This window comes from Anarrhichthys ocellatus, unplaced genomic scaffold (assembly GCF_004355925.1).
Source record: "Anarrhichthys ocellatus isolate YVR2014 unplaced genomic scaffold, GSC_Weel_1.0 scaffold25, whole genome shotgun sequence".
In the NCBI taxonomy this organism is placed as follows: Eukaryota; Metazoa; Chordata; class Actinopteri; order Perciformes; family Anarhichadidae; genus Anarrhichthys; species Anarrhichthys ocellatus.
Genome location: NW_022280055.1, coordinates 984,337 through 1,002,106, shown reverse-complemented (window position 1 = coordinate 1,002,106; position 17,770 = coordinate 984,337). Strand labels below are relative to the sequence as shown.

At 43.5% G+C, this 17,770-nt stretch overlaps 1 protein-coding gene across 3 annotated transcripts in view; it reads left to right on the top strand.

The window, feature by feature from the left end:
• Nucleotides 1-3,726: 3,726 nt before the first annotated feature.
• The window catches only part of slc24a4b (solute carrier family 24 member 4b), a 30,930-nt gene continuing 16,886 nt past the window's right edge, over nucleotides 3,727-17,770 (top strand). Inside the window, exons 1-2 of one of the 3 annotated variants that reach the window (XM_031861536.1) lie at nucleotides 3,727-4,819; nucleotides 11,226-11,333. In XM_031861536.1, coding sequence (XP_031717396.1) covers nucleotides 4,657-4,819; nucleotides 11,226-11,333 — 271 coding nt within the window. In that variant the 5' untranslated portion in view covers nucleotides 3,727-4,656. The remainder of the gene's footprint in view (nucleotides 4,820-11,225; nucleotides 11,334-17,770) is intronic. The other 2 variants (XM_031861535.1, XM_031861537.1) reach the window with 2 other exon arrangements.

Genomic DNA, 17,770 nt, shown 5'->3' with positions numbered 1-17,770 from the left:
CTGAGTGTCACCTCTATCCACCGCAAACACTACTCAGCAGAATCAGTCCCACTTATACATGGATATCCCAGCATTGTGTCGCCACGAAAGGACAGTTCCAGTTGCCCTTTTCTCCCTTTGTATCACATGAACATAAACAAAGACAGTGTAAAGCTATGTTCAGAGTTATGTCAGAGTTTTCACAATGTTATTTTAATCACGTTTTTGAAGGCTTTAACTTGGATATAAAATATCTTTATCAGAACGTTAAAGAGACAAAAACAGGACTTGAGAAAACAATTTCATTACAAGGTCCAATTAGTCCTTCAAATCAAACAAAAATACATTCGACGACTTCACTTGTCTGCGTCAGCTGTCTTTTCCCAAGATACTCAAGAGTCAGTTACTTTGAAGACATCATCTTTAGGCAACCTAGATCAGAGCGATGGGACAACAACTTCCTGTTTATCTTTTGAAATAGAACCGTTAAAATAATGTGTAACAGTGACACAAATTGAGAAGAGTCATAAAGAGATAAAGTTTGCCATAGCTAACATTAGCGACCAAAGGTAAAGCTAGAGCAGCAAAAGATTGCAATGAAATATTTACTTCTCATTTGTACTAGGAAGGCGGTGTTAACCAACTATCAAATGTCACATAGTCCTTTAAAATGCTCATGTAAAAATGGAAAAACTTGGAAAAATCTATTTGCAGATGGAAGATCAGCTGATATGATGAAAATATCAAGAACCACTACTTAATGGACCATGTGGTGCGACTGTTTTCTCAACCGCAGGATTTAAATAATTCCGGCATCAGCTTGCTGAAATAACCAAATGGGACAATTTGAGTTTTTTTCCTGTCTTTTACTCAGCATTTCAAATTGTATACCTCACCATGCTGTAGCTATGTGTTATTATTGCAAATAGCAGTTGACAATCATTCACTATCTGGTGACATAGACTCAGCTTCAGTCGGTGCATAACCATTGAACCTCTGAAAATCCATCCACAGTGCATTGTTGAAGTGAGACATCCTGTCAGCACTTGATTCAAAAGCCTACAATGCAAAACATAATGTAAACTGTGCCCGGGTCCTGCTGGATGCTAATGCATTAAACCAGTGAATAAACCACATGAATCATCGCAGCAGAAATGGAGTTGGAAGCTGACATGAGCAGCGCTGACTCAATCGTTGTGCAACACTCACACAGTTCATTGTTAACACCCTTGACATCAAGTCATTAGTGATCAGCAGTGCAAGGACATGACACATGCTTGGCATTTATATGAAACAACACATTCGCATTACACTGACTGCTCCTTTCGACATCTGCCCACATTAAAACACTCCTACAAAGCCATTCTCTCACCGTCTCCCCGGGCAGCTAAAACCACCGTTCACACACGTTATCATCTCCGCTGCAGATCGGCGGCCGTTCACCGGGTCCTGCAGGAGGCAAAGGAGGCCATGTATGTATGTTTGACCGGGCCAGGGAGTGTAAAGCAGTAGCTAAATCTCTGTAAGCAGGCCCTGGCACTGCTCCCCAATTGCCTGCCTGCTGTGTGGGCCTGGGCCTGGAGGGGACTAATCCCTTGGCAAGGCCATCGGTCACACATGTTGATGTGTATGTCTCTGTGTGTGTGTGTGTGTGTGTGTGTGTGTGTATGCATGCAGAAGACCCAAGCTGCAGGATGAAGATGAGACCTGGCGCCAGATTCAGAAAGCCCTGTCTAATAACCTGCAACCCCTTCCATGCTTAACTAGCAGCCTTCACACAAAGTCTTGGATGCTCCTCAGAGATGAGGGCCAATGTTTGTTGGAGGTCTGCCTCGTACTGTACCCACAGGGACAGCCCTGGTTTTACATAACCTCGGTATGCGGGAGATTGCAATGGAGTGTGAGCCCTTTGACCCTTACATGCTGCTCATTTTTTTTTGTTTTTTTGTTTAAGTGGGCATGTAAGAGCTGACACGCTGTTTCAACCTTGTCAACCTGTTGTGTGGAGATGTTAAGGTGACCCGCAGCAGGCCTGGAGCCAGCTTCTGCACTGCAGCCTCACAATTCCCCCAACACATGCGTGTGCTGTTTGTAATTCTTAAGACAGCACTGCAACTCAAGTGTTAAAGAAATAGTTAGACACTTTTGCGAAATATATATTTATTTTCTCTCTTGCTGAGGATTAGATGAAATGATCAATACCACTCTCATGTCTCTCAAAAGCACCTCGAATAAACACGTTATATTATAAACACCTAGAAATAGTCCAGCACATGTAATTCTTATACTTGTGCCTTCTAAAGATTGAACAAATACGATTCAGACGTGTTGGCAGGCAGATTTTGTCAGCTTCAAACAGAGCTATAAGCTAGCTGTTTCCCCCTATTTCCAGTCTTTATGCTGAGCTAAGCTAACTCCTGAATGTAGCTTTAAAGCAACAGACACACGAGTGGTATTAATCTTCTCATCTAACTCTCTCTAACGAAAGCGAATAAGTGTATTTCCCAACATGTGGAACAATTTCTTTAAAGTTCTTGGAAGTGGAAACTTACACTTCTTTCAATCTATTAATAAACTATTAAAAGTTCAGTAGTGGGAAGTTAATTGTTCCAGTAGCAGTCTAAAAATACAGCTGGTAATAACAGGGGAGATCTGCATCAGAGCAAACAGCAGGGCTTTTCTTACTAACACTTCTGCCAAATGTGCTTTTGAAACAAGTGTGAAGCTCTCATCTATGTGTTGTTCAGGCAGGACACAATACAAGAACGACGGATAAAACAGATAATATCTTGGGAACATCCCTTCTGTTTGTGGTGCATTTTCCTAACCACAACATCGAATTGCACCATCGTAAATAATTGGCTACTTATATCAAAGTATAGCGCCCATTCGCATATAAGTCTCTCCAAAGAACGTCCACTTTTGGCGTCCAGGGAACATAACTGTCCAATTATTTCCTGTAGCACGAAGTCACAGCTCCAGGTGACAGCTAACACCAAATAATAGGTGAGCAACGACACCTGAGCTTCACCAATCACCTGGAGCCTCCAGGACTCCACAGAGTCCTCGGTTGGCCTGTTGGGTGACACATTTGTAGGGCTGCCAACTATCAAACACTAATTATGGGTGTAGTGGAAGGCTAAATCCAGTTCCACTCAGCATCCCACTCACGCTGACATATACGCTTGTGGAACATTCACGGCACATAAAAGTGAAGTGAGACTCGTTGATATTAATGCTTTTCTCAATACACAGCAGAATTGATTTTTTTCCCTCCCTTATAATGGCAATTGTTTGACTTAACATCAATGACTGCAGGACATATTTACCCACATTTAATTTACTACTGCCACACTGACATAAAGGTCCCCATTACATTATTCATTTATAGTATGCGCAGGTCTAACCGCTCTTTGTGTGAAGCAATTTTCTGAAGGGCAAAACGTATGAACCATTATAATCTTGGACAAAAAAAAACCTTTAGGCAATGAGACATTATTACATGGTTGTAGATTTGAAAAGGGGGGGGGGGGGGGGGGGGGGCGGCAGACGCTGATACCCTTGAGCCCGAAGATCTATAACCTCAATTATTCAACATGATATCAAAATGAGGATAGCAGGTGACTTTGGAGTTATTAAGAAGGAGGACTGTGTTCGGGAGACCCAGAAACAGATATTGGCTTTGGTTTCATAACAGCAGTGGTGAGATATACGCGTGACTCGTGTTGTTTTTGAGCAGCGTGATAGGGCATGCCTCGCCGCGCACACATCCTACCTGTGTGTTTGATTTCACGGAGACGCGCAAATAAGGTGAAAAGGTTTCCGCACCCCGCGAAGGGTCCAGAGGTGTGATCGATGAGCCCGGAGAGTGTTTTTTTTTTTTTTGAAGGTGGACAGCGAAAGCATGTTTTTACTGGCCGTTCGCACATGCAGTCCTCGGGAAAGTTAAAGGGGCCCGGTCTCACTGAAGGTGGCAGGGCAGCAGCTGTGAGCACAGGGAGCTGATGGTCCTCTCTCTCTCTCTCGCGTCAGCGCTGCTTTTCTGCACTGAGGAGGGATCCATGTGAAGGGGAGGCGCCCCGAGCGAGCAGAGCTGCACGACTGCTGGCCGAATTCGACAATTAACCTTGATGAACACAGATTGCGTTCACTTAACAGGCGCAGGTGCGTGGAGTTCCCGATGCCGCGCAGCTGAGCGAGTTCACGTTAATGTGCCGTACGCCGACGCATTTAAGATTGAAACTACACCGGGAAAGGATATTGCCGCTGATGGTTTCTTTTTTTGTTGGAGTTTTTTTTTTTGTTTTGTCACGGGACAGGATACACGTTGCAATGGGAGCCGTCCGATATCCATCCTCGTAGCTACAGAAGCCGAATTCAGGAGCGTTGCTGAAGTGATTTGATTTGGAGACCCTTGTCGGAATTTGACCGCCGTGTCATTGGACAGCAGTCACGGTCCCGGCAGCTTAGAGGCATCTTCTGAACGGCGCAGAATAGAAGAGCGGGGGAGATAAAGAAAACAACTGTCCGCTTCACTACTCTCCATCTGCGACCCTGAACGGATTGAAATGAGGATCACAACCCGGCTGTGTTCCGTGTGAAGAGGCAAGCGGGGGACGGCAGTTTATTCGGCTCTCAAGGACGCAAAGAAGTGAACGCCGGCCGGGCTCCGGAAGCATGGAGCGGGACGACACCGACACCGGGAGCGCGTCCAAAAAGACTATAATTGCGAAGATATTCAAAGTTCGCAGGAGGAGGGAGATGCTTTTCGTCCAGGTGTGCTTCGTCTGCAGTATCCTCTTAGCAGCGTGGGGCATGTCGGCGTTGTTGACCAAGACAGGTGAGTGGGGGGGGGAAGAAGACTGCTGAGACGCACCGGGGGCAAAGGGAGCTCTGGACGGAGCGGATCTGCAGTGAAACCATGTACCCACGCGCACCAACAGTTCGGCTCATTGTAATCTCAGAGCATCGAGCCCAACACAGGCCTACACGCTCTCATGTCAAGGGCAGGGGATCACAGCGTTGTGTTCGCCGGCTTGTTAAAATCTGCGCAGGTCCATGAAATATGTGCGCGATGCCTCCGATTGTGGTTTTCTACTAGTTTAGATGAGGTGTGTGTGTGTGTGTGGTTTCTATTGATATGCTGTAAATAGCCCAGGATGCGTTCGGTTTTTTTTTTTGTTTGTTTTTTTTGGCCCAGCACACTCTGTAGCAAAAAAAAAAAAAAAAGTCCACTACACAGGTTATCGTCAGGTTACAGCATCTTTCTTTTATCGCAGTGTTTGATACATGCTTCTGTTTGCCCGTATGTGCCGCAGTGTGCGCGCGGTGGCAGCGGCACGTTTTTAAATTTGAAATAGGGTGGCTCATAATCACGGCACACTTCCACCTCACGCTCCACATGCACACGGCGAACAAGTAACCGATCCCAGAACGAGCACAATTTGATTCGACTGCGCTTTGCGCTTCCTTTTATTTCTCCCAAATCTGCCTCTTTTGGTTTGGCGCCAGGCATATCCTCGGTCACACTACACTGGAGCTCAGGATGGTGGTTAGCGCTGGCATCATCACGTCTGGCCCGGGGCTACACACACACACGCACACACGAGCGCGCACACGCAGGATCACCTCGAGCATCATCACGCTTCCCGGTTCCGCATGGCCATCGAGGGATCTTGATTTTACGCAGAGACCGCTGTAGCTTATCTAATGATGATACGCGGTGGCTTGCTTAATGTTTGTAGTTTGGCGCTCGACGTGTGCGCCGAGCAGACAAGTCAGATGGCTGATCATGCGTTATGCGTGTGATGTTATGCAGGCACTGACACACTCATACACCAACATGCACACATGTCGAAACTCTTACCTCGGCCAGTGCCAACGCTGACACGCAGAGCATCCCACACAGTCTCACATGCGGTTATGTAATCTAACGAGCAACCTTGCCATTTTGCTGGTGAATAATATCTGACACACACCGCTTTGATACAAATGTGCCAACATGAATCTCGCAGTCTTGCTGCTTTTTTTTTTTTTTTTTTTTTTTTTTTTTTTTTTTTTTTTTTTTTTTTAAATTCACGAGTTATTGCAATATGAGCATGGGAGAGAAGAGTGCTTGGTCTTTGTGTTTTTTTTCTTTTTTTTTTTTTTTAATTTTTTAATTTATTTTTTTTTTCTTTCTTTTCTCAAAGTGCTTAACCCTAAACTTCAGGCCCTGTCATGGGATCTGTCCATCTGCAACCACTTAGGCCCCCCGGAGCTGAAAGCGGCTGTAAATTACCCAAAACTACTGCCTGACTGTAGATCTCGAACTGATGTATCAGGAGTTTTATTAATTACATTAAAAACAACAGGCTTAAAAGATTATTCTGAATGATATCATACAGGCAAGTGCAAATCTCTTATCTCCAAAGGCAGGCACTGGAAGCCAAAGTAAGCCACCCTCTGTCACTAATGGCTTGCCTTTTTTTCATTTAATAAAGTTCTCCTGACCCACACGATGATTGTAATGTGGGGGGTATTTGACAGAAGGCGTTTATTGTGAATTTCATCCTGTTTGACCATGCAGTGGTGGTGGGATTACAAGGTAACATGCAAGAGAAATGTTTGATAAGAGATGACCAGAAATCCCCTCTGCACCCACGAGACCCAAAGCTCGCTCTGTGTAATTGAACAGCCGTGACCTTCTCATCTTTCGTCCATCACAACAAGGACACGCACACATTCATGTCACAGTGAAACCTGTGCCATGTGTTTGCCACCCGTTTGATTGATAGTAGTGTGGAGTGTTGCTGCGCTGAATGGTCCAGATGGATGGGATTTGATGTACTACTCCTGGGTTATATCTCCGCGAAAGAGGGGTGGTGCGCAACATGCTGTCGTGCATGCTGATGGGGCTGCGTGCATGAAGCTGCGCATGGGGTGGACTAGAACAGGTATTTATGAGAAGCAGGGCTCGACTCTGACAGGTAGCTGCGGCATGCAGACGGTAATGGTCTGGGTGGGGGTTCAACAGGTAGGTGAGCATCTTCACCGCACGGTAGATTAATGGATGCTTGTCCATCGCCCTGCTGAGCTGACTGGAAAGAGCTGGAGGACAGCAACTGCTGTCCCTCTCTATAGTCTTAATCAAAATGTGCTCATAGACTTTTATTTTTTATCGCATTTGGGCTCATTTCTTTGTTTGTTCTGCTCCAAAGTAGCAAGTAGATTTAGTATCTTTTAATGTAACTACTGCAATTGTCAGGATTTCAGGTTGGCCTTATTGCCACATTTAAGATGTGCTCATTTATAGATTAGGCCAACTTTAAGGCACACAGCATGTTAACCTTCACCAACGTTGAGCAATACATGCTGGCGACTTTTTCAAATGTTTTTATTTTGTCTTTTTGGACAAACGGTCCCAAAGATGGAGGACTAATAACAGTCACATTTGACACTGGGACAAGACAATATGTGGCATTTTAGATTGGGGGGGGGGGGGTGTAACTATCAACTTTGAAATAGTGCACCCCATCAGCCACTAAAGATGCACTGACTTCTTGACCCCAGCTAAAATTGAAAAATGTTAATTTACTGACGCCTTATCACTATTGTCATAATGATGATAGTTTGAATTTAAACTAACATGTCAAAATGAATAACAAATGTATATCCCAACTTCTTAGACCTCAAAGTGACTTCCAATTGTTGAAGTTTCTTAGTATGAGCCAAAATATTCAATGTTTAAAGATGCGGTGGCTTTGAATTTCTTTTTTAAGCTCCAGATTCACTTTGTTGTCCCACATTGTAGGACATTTGGATTGGGCTTTCACCAATGCGGCATCTACAAAAAAAACTTCCAAATTCATCAATAAACAAACAAAGCACTGTTGGGTTCCATCTCAATTTAATCTTTATTTTTTTTTTTTAATCTGCTGCAGTTTAGATTTTGCACTGAAGGAGGGATAAGACTTTTTAAAATCTATTCAGTCAGCAATGTAGTGAACCTGGTAGCTGGTGCTCTGTGTGTGTCGCACATGGGATGGGTCTGTTATTTTCTTGGCTTGCCCTTCGAACAGCCTTTTGGTAGGTCCACTGCAGGGATGGAAGCTGTGCTGAACCTTTTTACCACAATGAAGTCTGCATGAGTTGGACTTGAGTTGCACAGAGGGGGGACCCAAGCATCGTCTGTCCCCCCCCTTTTTATTTTTTTTTTTAAAACTGCACCTGTAAGCGCACTGAACTGACCTCTAGTTTCAATACATTGATGGTGATTTTCTAAAAACATTTCTTCACTACAGAAGTCAAGGCAACCGGTCTATAGTCGGTTTTCCTTACAGCATGCTTTGCATAAGTCACTTAGTTCATTGGCCTTCTCATCCTAGTTAAGCTGGGACCATGTTTGTCTCCTCCCCATTCCTTAAATTCCACAAGGTCCCTGCTCCTAAATGCTATTTATTTTTGAACTATCCATTTTCTTTTTTTAAATGTCTTTGGGGATAGAGGGTTTTTGTTTGGGGCCATAGTTGTCGTCTTCTGAGTTAGGACATTGTCTCTGCAGAATTTAATATAGTCTCTAGTTTGTGTGTGTGTGTGTGTGTGTGGCCTCCTCAAAGATGAAGCTGTGAAAGTCGGTACAACTTTCAATGCCATCATTGTCCCAGACGTGCATTTCTTTTTACTTCTGGTTTACTGCTTTTGAGTCAGGCCTTGTGGGATAAAACTAAATGCACATTATGATCAGAGTTGGCTAGTGGGGGCGAGGCCTCGGATGTGTAAGTTCAATTTTTATTGAGAATTCTGTTGCCGCCAGTCTTGCAGTCCACACATTGCTTAAATGCATTGCGATTGTCATTGCACACAGTCCGCAACTAAGATGGCAGCGGTTCCACGTATTTGTGTCGACTCGTAGTTTGTTAACTATGCTCCTGAAAGTGGGCATTGCAGAGAAACGAGGATGGCGCTGAAGTTGGCTCCCTAATTGCAGCAGCCGATCCGGAAGTTAAGGGAAACTTACCTTCTATTGCTGACCGACCGATGCATGTTTGACATTTTAGGTAGAGGCAGGTCTCCTTCAAAAACCACTACTTGGACTGGTCAAATCCGGACTAGATTATCCCAGAGACTCTTTAAATCACAGTTTCCGAGTTGTGAAATTGGCAGCATGTGTGCCAACCACCGGTGTCAGAAAATGTTATGTAACTTTTTTTACTTTATTTACAACTAAATTAAATAGATTCTTGGCTCGAGTTCCCTGTCCACCAAATTCCACTGAAAGTCCGAAGTTTTTGAGATGTCCTGCTGACAAACTAACGAGGGTTAATCAGGGGCAATCAAAACCTCCAAGCTCTTCACGACACAACACTGCGGTCATTCAACATGGAGACTAAGACAATTAATCAACGTGAGTCATGACCACAACAGACTGCAGTCCTCATCCTACCCCAGCCTGCCTAGAAGTCCCGACAGAAATCAGTCGTTATTGTTTTTCATTTTCAGATGCTGGGCAGGAAGCACGCAGAGCACTGTCGCAGGGACACAGAGATGCACGAAACGACACGGAATCATTCTTTTAAGAACACAAGATTTCATAGTTGCGGTCAAGTGGTTCTACACATAACAGCCTGGAGAAATTGCATTTGGATGGACTGTCATGCAAACTTTCCCAAAACATGTAAATGGTCCACTGTTTCCAAACATCAAACAGCCCATGTGCTTTACACATGACTCTTATTGTCAAGTATGACAAAGTGATCATCTCTTAGCACAGTGTCTACATGTTTCAATCCCTCCCCTGGCCTTACATTGGTGTGCGTTGTGAGCATTGAGCAGATAACGGTAATCAAAAAGGGGGAGTGAAACTGAGCCGGTTAGTGAAGGGGAACAGTTTGCAGTGATGACTGGATGGTTTGGTGTTTTTTTTTGGGGATTGTAGAGCTGTGGGCAGCAGCTGCATTCGCCTTGTGTACAGTCTGTTTGTCCAGCACCTGCTGATCGCCAGGCTGTCGAACTGTACCGGCTTAAAAGCCATTTAATGACGCGTTTTCGGTGTCGGTACACCCAAAAAATACCGTGCAGTCCAGGTAGATAACGTTATACAAAGATTAAGTGAAAGGTTGGAGAGTAGAAAATGATTAACCGGTGCCTAAACTGTTTTAACCTTTTTAACGGTAGTAACATCTTCTTTATTTAATCGATAAATAGAGAAAATAATCAGCAGATTAAACAACTTCTTCCCTGCTCCAAACCGATCAGCAGACGTATATACTGATGCACCTGCAATAAGCAAATATTGGTGGATTTCTTTGGTCTAGCTCTACAATATTTTATATAACATTCGGTGTTCTAATCAGTCAAATTTTCCAAGAAGTCTTTACATCTCCGTAATAGTCGTTTCCTTTTTGTCCTAACCATAACTTCCGCAACTTCATTGCCAGAGGGGGAATTCAGTGATCCTTCGGACACATTCACATGGTCAAGGGAGACATTTACAAAGTCTGAGATCATGCGAGTCCACTGCTTCAAAGTCTTTCACAACCATTGTATAACCTACAACTGCAAGCCAGACGGAGGTAATCTGAACAAGTTGTACACAAAATAAACACAGACAATCTGTCGTCAGGGTATTCCCTAGTGATCTGCTCGTAACAGAATTCAGCAATACTGTGAAATCATCCTGCAGCAAGTTACCGCTGTGTCGAATCAACGTTGCGCTTGTGTGGTCACATGTTATGACAATTTGAGTTTTGAAATGCCGCTCAGGTCGTTGGCGATTTTTACATAATGGATTTGGGACAGCTTTTTTTTTTTTTGTCATTACGGAGGCTTAAGAGCATTTTAATGAAAGTTGTACGCTCCTCCTCCCACTCTCCCACCCCAAAAACATAATGGCACGGCAGCTGCATGTTGATGTGTTATTGCTATCGCTGGAAGAAAATGCAATTCCTACATGAATGAGAACTTTTAACAGATTAAAGAAAAGCCACCTTATTTGGATTAATGACCATGATCATGGATGTTGTGAGTCATAAAACATACTTTTGTGTAAGAGCAGCCATGTTAGTTTTCCTTGCTGTTTTTGCAATGTGCAAAATGGAGTTTCAAGGTTTCCCTGCGGCAAAAGAAAAGGCTTTTAAATCATTCCAGCAGATTTTCAGTATTAACCTCCAACACATGCAGCAAACTTGCTTTCTGCAATTTTAGATGGTTTAATTCATGTTGACTGGATGATAAGCAAAGCTGTTTTTGTGTTCTGGTTCCTGCAGGCCATGGGATGATTGTGGAGGGACATGCGGACGTTGAATACTGGGGAAGACGGCTAATGGCTTCAGTACCAGACAACGAAACGGAGAAGAAGAACTGCTCAGCGCCAGGTATGCTGTTAAAGAGCCACTAATCCAGCAACAGAGAATTGTCACTCTACTCTGTGGTTTTCCTCACATGTCCTCCACAAAGGGTTTTTACGTCTTTTCGTGCATTGTTTTGTTTTCACGCCCCGCAACTTAAAAAAAATTTCTTTCTTCAGCAAAACTGCCATGAAAAGCCTGCTACACACTTCCTACTCGGCACTAAATAGCAGACCAACAAAGTTGGCGACTATCTTGTGAACGTAGTGGAGCATTTAGAAGCTAAAGAGACAGATGTTTCTCTCAGGATATATTTAATATATTAAGATATGATGATCTTTATGCACCAGTGAATATACACGGCATGACTAATGCAGTCGTAAGGTCATAGATGGACTATTCTTGACTACTATAGGTATGTATTATTCCAAGACGATCAATGAAATTGTCAGAAACTCCAAATAGCACCCAGTAGTTGAGGAGTTTTTGAGTTTGCTATGCTACTTTAATTTGGCCTCTATTGTTCTGACTCGGTTTAGAATACTTGCACTGAAAGGGCTATTAGAAGAGTCGGGTATTGATTATTTTACAGCACACCCTTTGGTACACTTAAAGGAAGCAACATTCTCCTATAATTAGTTATACCGGACTCTATGCTGACAGTTCCACTGACACTGCTGACATCTGCATCAGGCAATGAAAAAGATTAAAGCAATGTTGTTCATGATATTATTGATTTGAAATGTACCAGCAGCAATGGCAAGATGCCAATTGAATTGCCTTGTGTTTTTACTACATCCGTTTCATTTGAGCTTTCTGTGATTTTTCTTTTTTTTTTTTTTTTTTTTCTCTCCCCCTCCAATGACTCTGTCTGTGTGTGTGTGTGTGTCACTCAGTGAGGACTAACTGGCTATGACTTCATTACTGGTCACAGCAGGCAGCATCCCTTAAGGATTAATGAATCATTGGTGCCGTGACCTGCCATTGTGTTTATATATAAACAAGCAAAACATCCCTTTTTACGCCGCTGGATTTTAACTATTCAGTATTGAGACCATTTGAATAGCACAGTGGGGTCCTGTTGAAATGAGCACCAAATGACAAGATTATGTGCTTGAAGTTTTCCTCCTAATCCTTCAGGATTACACTTTTTTTTTTTTTTTTTTTTTTTTTTTTTTTTTCAAATGTCTTCCGCACCGGCAGCACCAGACTGTACTTCACATTCTACACATTTTTCACCGGCTCTAGTCCTCCTTCCTCTGATCCCGCCCCTGCTCTGCCCCGTCACTGTGAGCCGATCATGTGACTCTTTGTTCTTGGGTCATGGTCTTGTGAATAATCCAGTCATAAACTTCAGGCACCTCGGATGACCAGTAACTATGTTGTGGGCAGTATGAGTGTCTCTGACTGTAACCGGGCAAGGCTTCAATATAGATGCACATTTTTTCACTACATTGATTTGACCTTCACAATATATTATACTGCACTTTACCAAGTCATTTAGCCTTCTAGACCAAATTCTCTTAAATTGGGGGAAAAGAATCTGACAGATGAGGCCAATTATACAATGTTTTTCTTATTTACTCGGCTCTTTTTATATTTACTCAGCAACTCCTTATGTAGAGATTCAGGACACTCAACGCAAAATCTATAAAGTTGTTGAGGGAAAAAGTAATCCAACATTGATCACTTGAAATGCTTTTCTCTCAGTCTGACAGTCTGACTACAGTCAATTAATTGTTCGTGTTGCACTTGTTAAGACTATTTATTGCTCATGTCTCCCATCATCAGCTGGACAGATAACATGAATATAAATGGATGTTCATGGTCTTTCTAGTATGACAAACATGTTTACCATCAACACATTTGCCAAGAACTGAGTAGAGTTCTTGGTTTCCAACTCTCACAACAAGCGAGAAATGTTTTCCTTTTTTTTTTTTTTTTGTTTGTCCCGATTCCCTCAGCAGTTGTCTGTCCAGACCTGATGATCCAGCAGTGGACGATGGCACTTGCGTGCCAAGCACTAACCGTGGCTGGACCTCTGCTCGATTGGATGAGAATTATTATTGGAGGCTTTTCGTTTTATGCTGAGTGTGTGCAACGTCTGAAGCTCAGTTTAATTAAGCCGCTGTTTGTGGGCTGCATAGATTACACTCGGCCAGCTTTGGTCTCTCTGCCTTTTCCTCATCATTATTTCTGTGATCAGCGAGGGAGCCCTTTTCAGGGTTCACAGGGTGCTAATGTTGTTTTGCTTGTCCTGACACTTGTGCTGCAAAGGCAGCCATTCATCATAAGTGCCTTTTTTTTTTTTTATTGGTCTTTTAGTAATAACTCCTGGAAAGCACAAGGTGCTGTCCAAACTGTTTTTGTTGCACTCCTGCTTGAAGGGGCTGATGCAACCTTATTTAATAGTCGCATGCAGAACTTTAGATGCATTTTTTTCCCTTGTAGCAGGCCCATGATGAATAGAACAAATGCACTCTCACCTAAATTTAACAAGTAACTCTGTGGATTGAAAGTACTGGCAGTTTTATTTCCAAATCAAACTGTTTTATGATTTCTTAAAGGCTGCAGCAGAAGTGTGATCAGAAATGTGTGTTTTGCTATTTGACTTGAGGTTTACTTGGGGACAGAGAATATTAGATTATATTCCCCATTTTGGGACAGACTGATGCCAAATGTGGAGCAAAGAAAATTGGAGAGGGGGGGGGAGGGGGGCAGAGCACCGTGGCTAATGTTCTGTGGGAGGAATAATTAGCTTTTAATAAAGATGCTGCTAATACCATGCATTTAAAACTCCCCTTGAGCGGCCTAATTGGCCTGGTGGAAGTCGACGACGACAGCAGCGCGAGAAGTAGCCGTGAACAACAAAGCAAAGGTTTTAGTATGGCTGGGTTTGTACTATGAAATAATCCGACGGGATTTGATTTGTAGTGGTTTTAGATATGACTCTAATCCTCCCACGGGCAAGGGGATGCACATGTCTCATGTTTGGCTTAAAGTGGCGTGGGTGAGGAGGAACTGGGTGACTGTGGCCCAAAGTGGCGTCGTCGTCCTGTAAAAAGCCTGCTGTGTCAGTTCTGCTGCTGGCAAAAACAAAAGGCAGCATACAACATCCACTTGTTTGCCTCAAATCCTGAGTTTCATTTCTTGGGGGGACGTATGGTTGAGTTTGGGTAGGCGGGAACTGTGGTGGCAACACGAGGGGTAACTCTGCCAGCAGGGAGGCAGCCAGTCCACCGTTGGAATGCAGGGTCGTCCACTCCAGGGAAACACCAGAAGGAGGCTTTTTAAAAGGGAATTACACAAGCGGGGATTATGCTGCTGTGCATAATGGAAACTGACCTCGCTTTGCTTCTCGCTCGCATGCCGACGGTGGAACAATGCAGAGGAGAGGGGGCTCGCAGGCACGAGCACCTGCACAGAGCACTTTCCGCGCTGCCCAGTTCAAACGCGCCTGACCTCTTTTATGCTTTCACTCTGTCACATTCTGTTCTGCTTCAGATTTGCAACCTCGTAAATTTCTATCCCGTTCTGCTTTTGGCTGATACAAACCGAGAAAAGGGACATTGGGTTTAAAGGAGTGTAGTCGAGGCAGCTCTACTCTTGTATTGTTGCAGATCCATACCTCACCCCCGAGCGAGCTCGGTACCTATTTCTCCTGTACACAGCTTAATGCACACGTCTCACACCTTTTAGGTTATTGGACCAGGTGTCTTCTGGGTCCACCAGCTTGGCCCTTTTTCAGCACCCCGGACACTCACTCTTACATGAACGCGGTCACATTAAGGGCTGAGGGGAATCTATGCTAAACGTGGAAGTGCAATAGGTATGAAAGTGTGTTCATGCAGGTGAAATTGCGTGTGTTTGAGCACGTGAGAGCAGTTGTACATGTGAAAGTATCGACCCAACAAATGGATAATCGTGTGTGTTGTAGGTTAAGCCAAGCCCCTGCGCTCTTAAGAAGTTATTGTTTCTGTGTGACATGGAGATTTGCCACTAAGGCTACTCGTGGTGGTGTTGTGTACAAGAATGCTGTCGGTTACCGTTGAGTCATGCTCTTCACTGATGTCTGCTGGAGTAAGCTAATTATCGAATCGACTAATAATGACCCCCGAGGAATCATTCTCCTCTGAAGAGTCTCTTGACTGCTGTACTGGAGTGTCAACTGTATTCTGTTAATGACTTGGCTGGTCTGTGGGTTGGTGACAGAAGGTAGCACCGGGCCCTCCGCCAAAACATCATGCTCACATCATAATAGTTTTATTCGGCTGTTTTTAACAAGTGATGACATTGTGTTTTTCCTCTGAAAACACTTTGCATGGCTCCATATCGGTCCGTTTTTGTCCAGGCCACCGCAGTAGCTGTGTTGGGTGGAGACTCGCCTGCCTGTCTTTCTATCTCTGGGACAACAGACGGTACACGATGCTGAGCTCCATTATGTAACGGCACCATAATATCTGGAATATTACCAGATTATGGAATAATAGTTGCACAAATGTAAAGAATGGCTGTCGTGCTCTGGCTTTAATATGCCAATAAATGGTTATCTGAGCAGATTTGTGACCTGTGTAGAGATATTTGTATGACTTGACATTTTAAAATGTATTCGGTGCTTTAAATCACTGAACTTTACGCGCAGTAAAGCAGTGCCACAACAAATCCAGGGAAGTATACTCTTGTTTATAGCGTATGTAATTATTTTCTTTGAACCCGTATATGGTTACACCGTTTCCCAAATATCTTGCGTATTGAATTGGGTTAACTGATATTATCGTTACACTCCAAACGGGTGAATATTGTCACTTTTTTTTTTAATCAATAAACGTATACAATAATCGATTACTACCAAAAACCGGCGTGAACTGGGCCCAACATGTCGAGCTGAACTTAAATTATTGAATTACTTGAATTATTTCATGGCCTAACTTGATATGACACCTTTCCTTTTTTATGAAAATTTTCTGTCCGGTGCATATGGTAAAAATGTTTTTGGCCCTTTTGTGCACACTAAAGTCACCATTATTGACTCAATGAAATATTTATACCTTGCATGGGAAGGCTGAATTATGTAATACATCTGGGGTGAGAAAAAAGGACCTCCCCCTAATCATCTTCATACTGTCCACACCTAAAGTGATGGTAGCGCTGCATCTCATCAAATCCTCCCCAACACTTGTTGCCAATAATTTCTTGCATAAGCGGCACAGTCGGGTGTCCAAACAGAGAATCCAGGGTTTATTTATAGATTTTGTAGCTCAGCCTCTGAACAGGACCCGTTTTTTGTTTTACCTCCTGCCTGTCGTGCCGGTACAGACAGCCTCTCGCTCCTTCGTTGCCTCCAAAACAGACGGCAGCCCCACGCAAACACAAGAACAGCAGCATAGATGTAAGTTTTAGTTTCCGATTTGTACAACCGCACAACCTTTTGTTCAGCGGAACACGCTCCATTTTGATAGCAGCTTCCTCTCCGCCATCTTAAAGATATTTACCTAAAGATTTTTAATTTCTAGTGTGATTTAATAACATATTGGCACATGCCGTTTAGCTCACAATGCCAGATATTCATTTTACAAATCTGTATCTTAATGCTGTATTTCATGATAGATGTAGGCTACAACTTGTGCATATGTCTAAAGCAAAACAATGTCTTATGAAATGTTACAAAAATGGTGAATAGCAAGCAAACTCTTTTTAGAGCTGAAGCAATTGATTGAACAATTCACCGTCAGACAGAAAGTTGAAAACTTTATCTTATTTGTGTGCCAACACTCCCTAATTAAAAATGATACCCAGTTCAACTGAGCTCCATATTATTTATGGTTCTATTTATGGGCCTCATTTGAGATGCATGAGTTAAGTAACCTGTCTGTTTTCCTGCTCCTGTGTACGTCCTGTCCTTGTGTGGGGAAACGGCTGTGGAGGCATGTTCACGTCCGGTTTGACCTCTGCAGTGAGGAGACCCAGACGAACCCTGTAGACGTTGTCTGCCCGAGTGTTTACAGGCACGGGGAGGTGACCCCTGCCTGCCCTCTGTCTGCTGTGCCGGCGCCCTTTAAACACCTTTTGTGATCACCTATTTTTAACTCGCTCTCAGCCAGACCTGATTGTGCACAGAGGCAGGGGACTGAACATGTAACCAAAGAACATGGATGGCAATGGCATTTAATTATTGATTAATGGCAGACCTGCAGGTTTGGCGGCTGAACATGGAAGCAGGAGGTGACAGCAGGAGATTCAAACTTGATACTTTCCCCATGGTTTTATGTTTTTCAGAAGTATTCGAGCAACCTTCAGCTGGTAGAATAATGTTTGATTGTGGGCGTTTGTCCCTGAGGTATCAGTAGGACTTTAGCCTACTATTGGCATCAGTTTGTTTTCAGTCACCTCTGAGGGCACAGCTGACAAATCCTGTAATTGATTGCGCCTTTGCTTGAGGCCGGCGGCTTTCCGACACGTTTGAT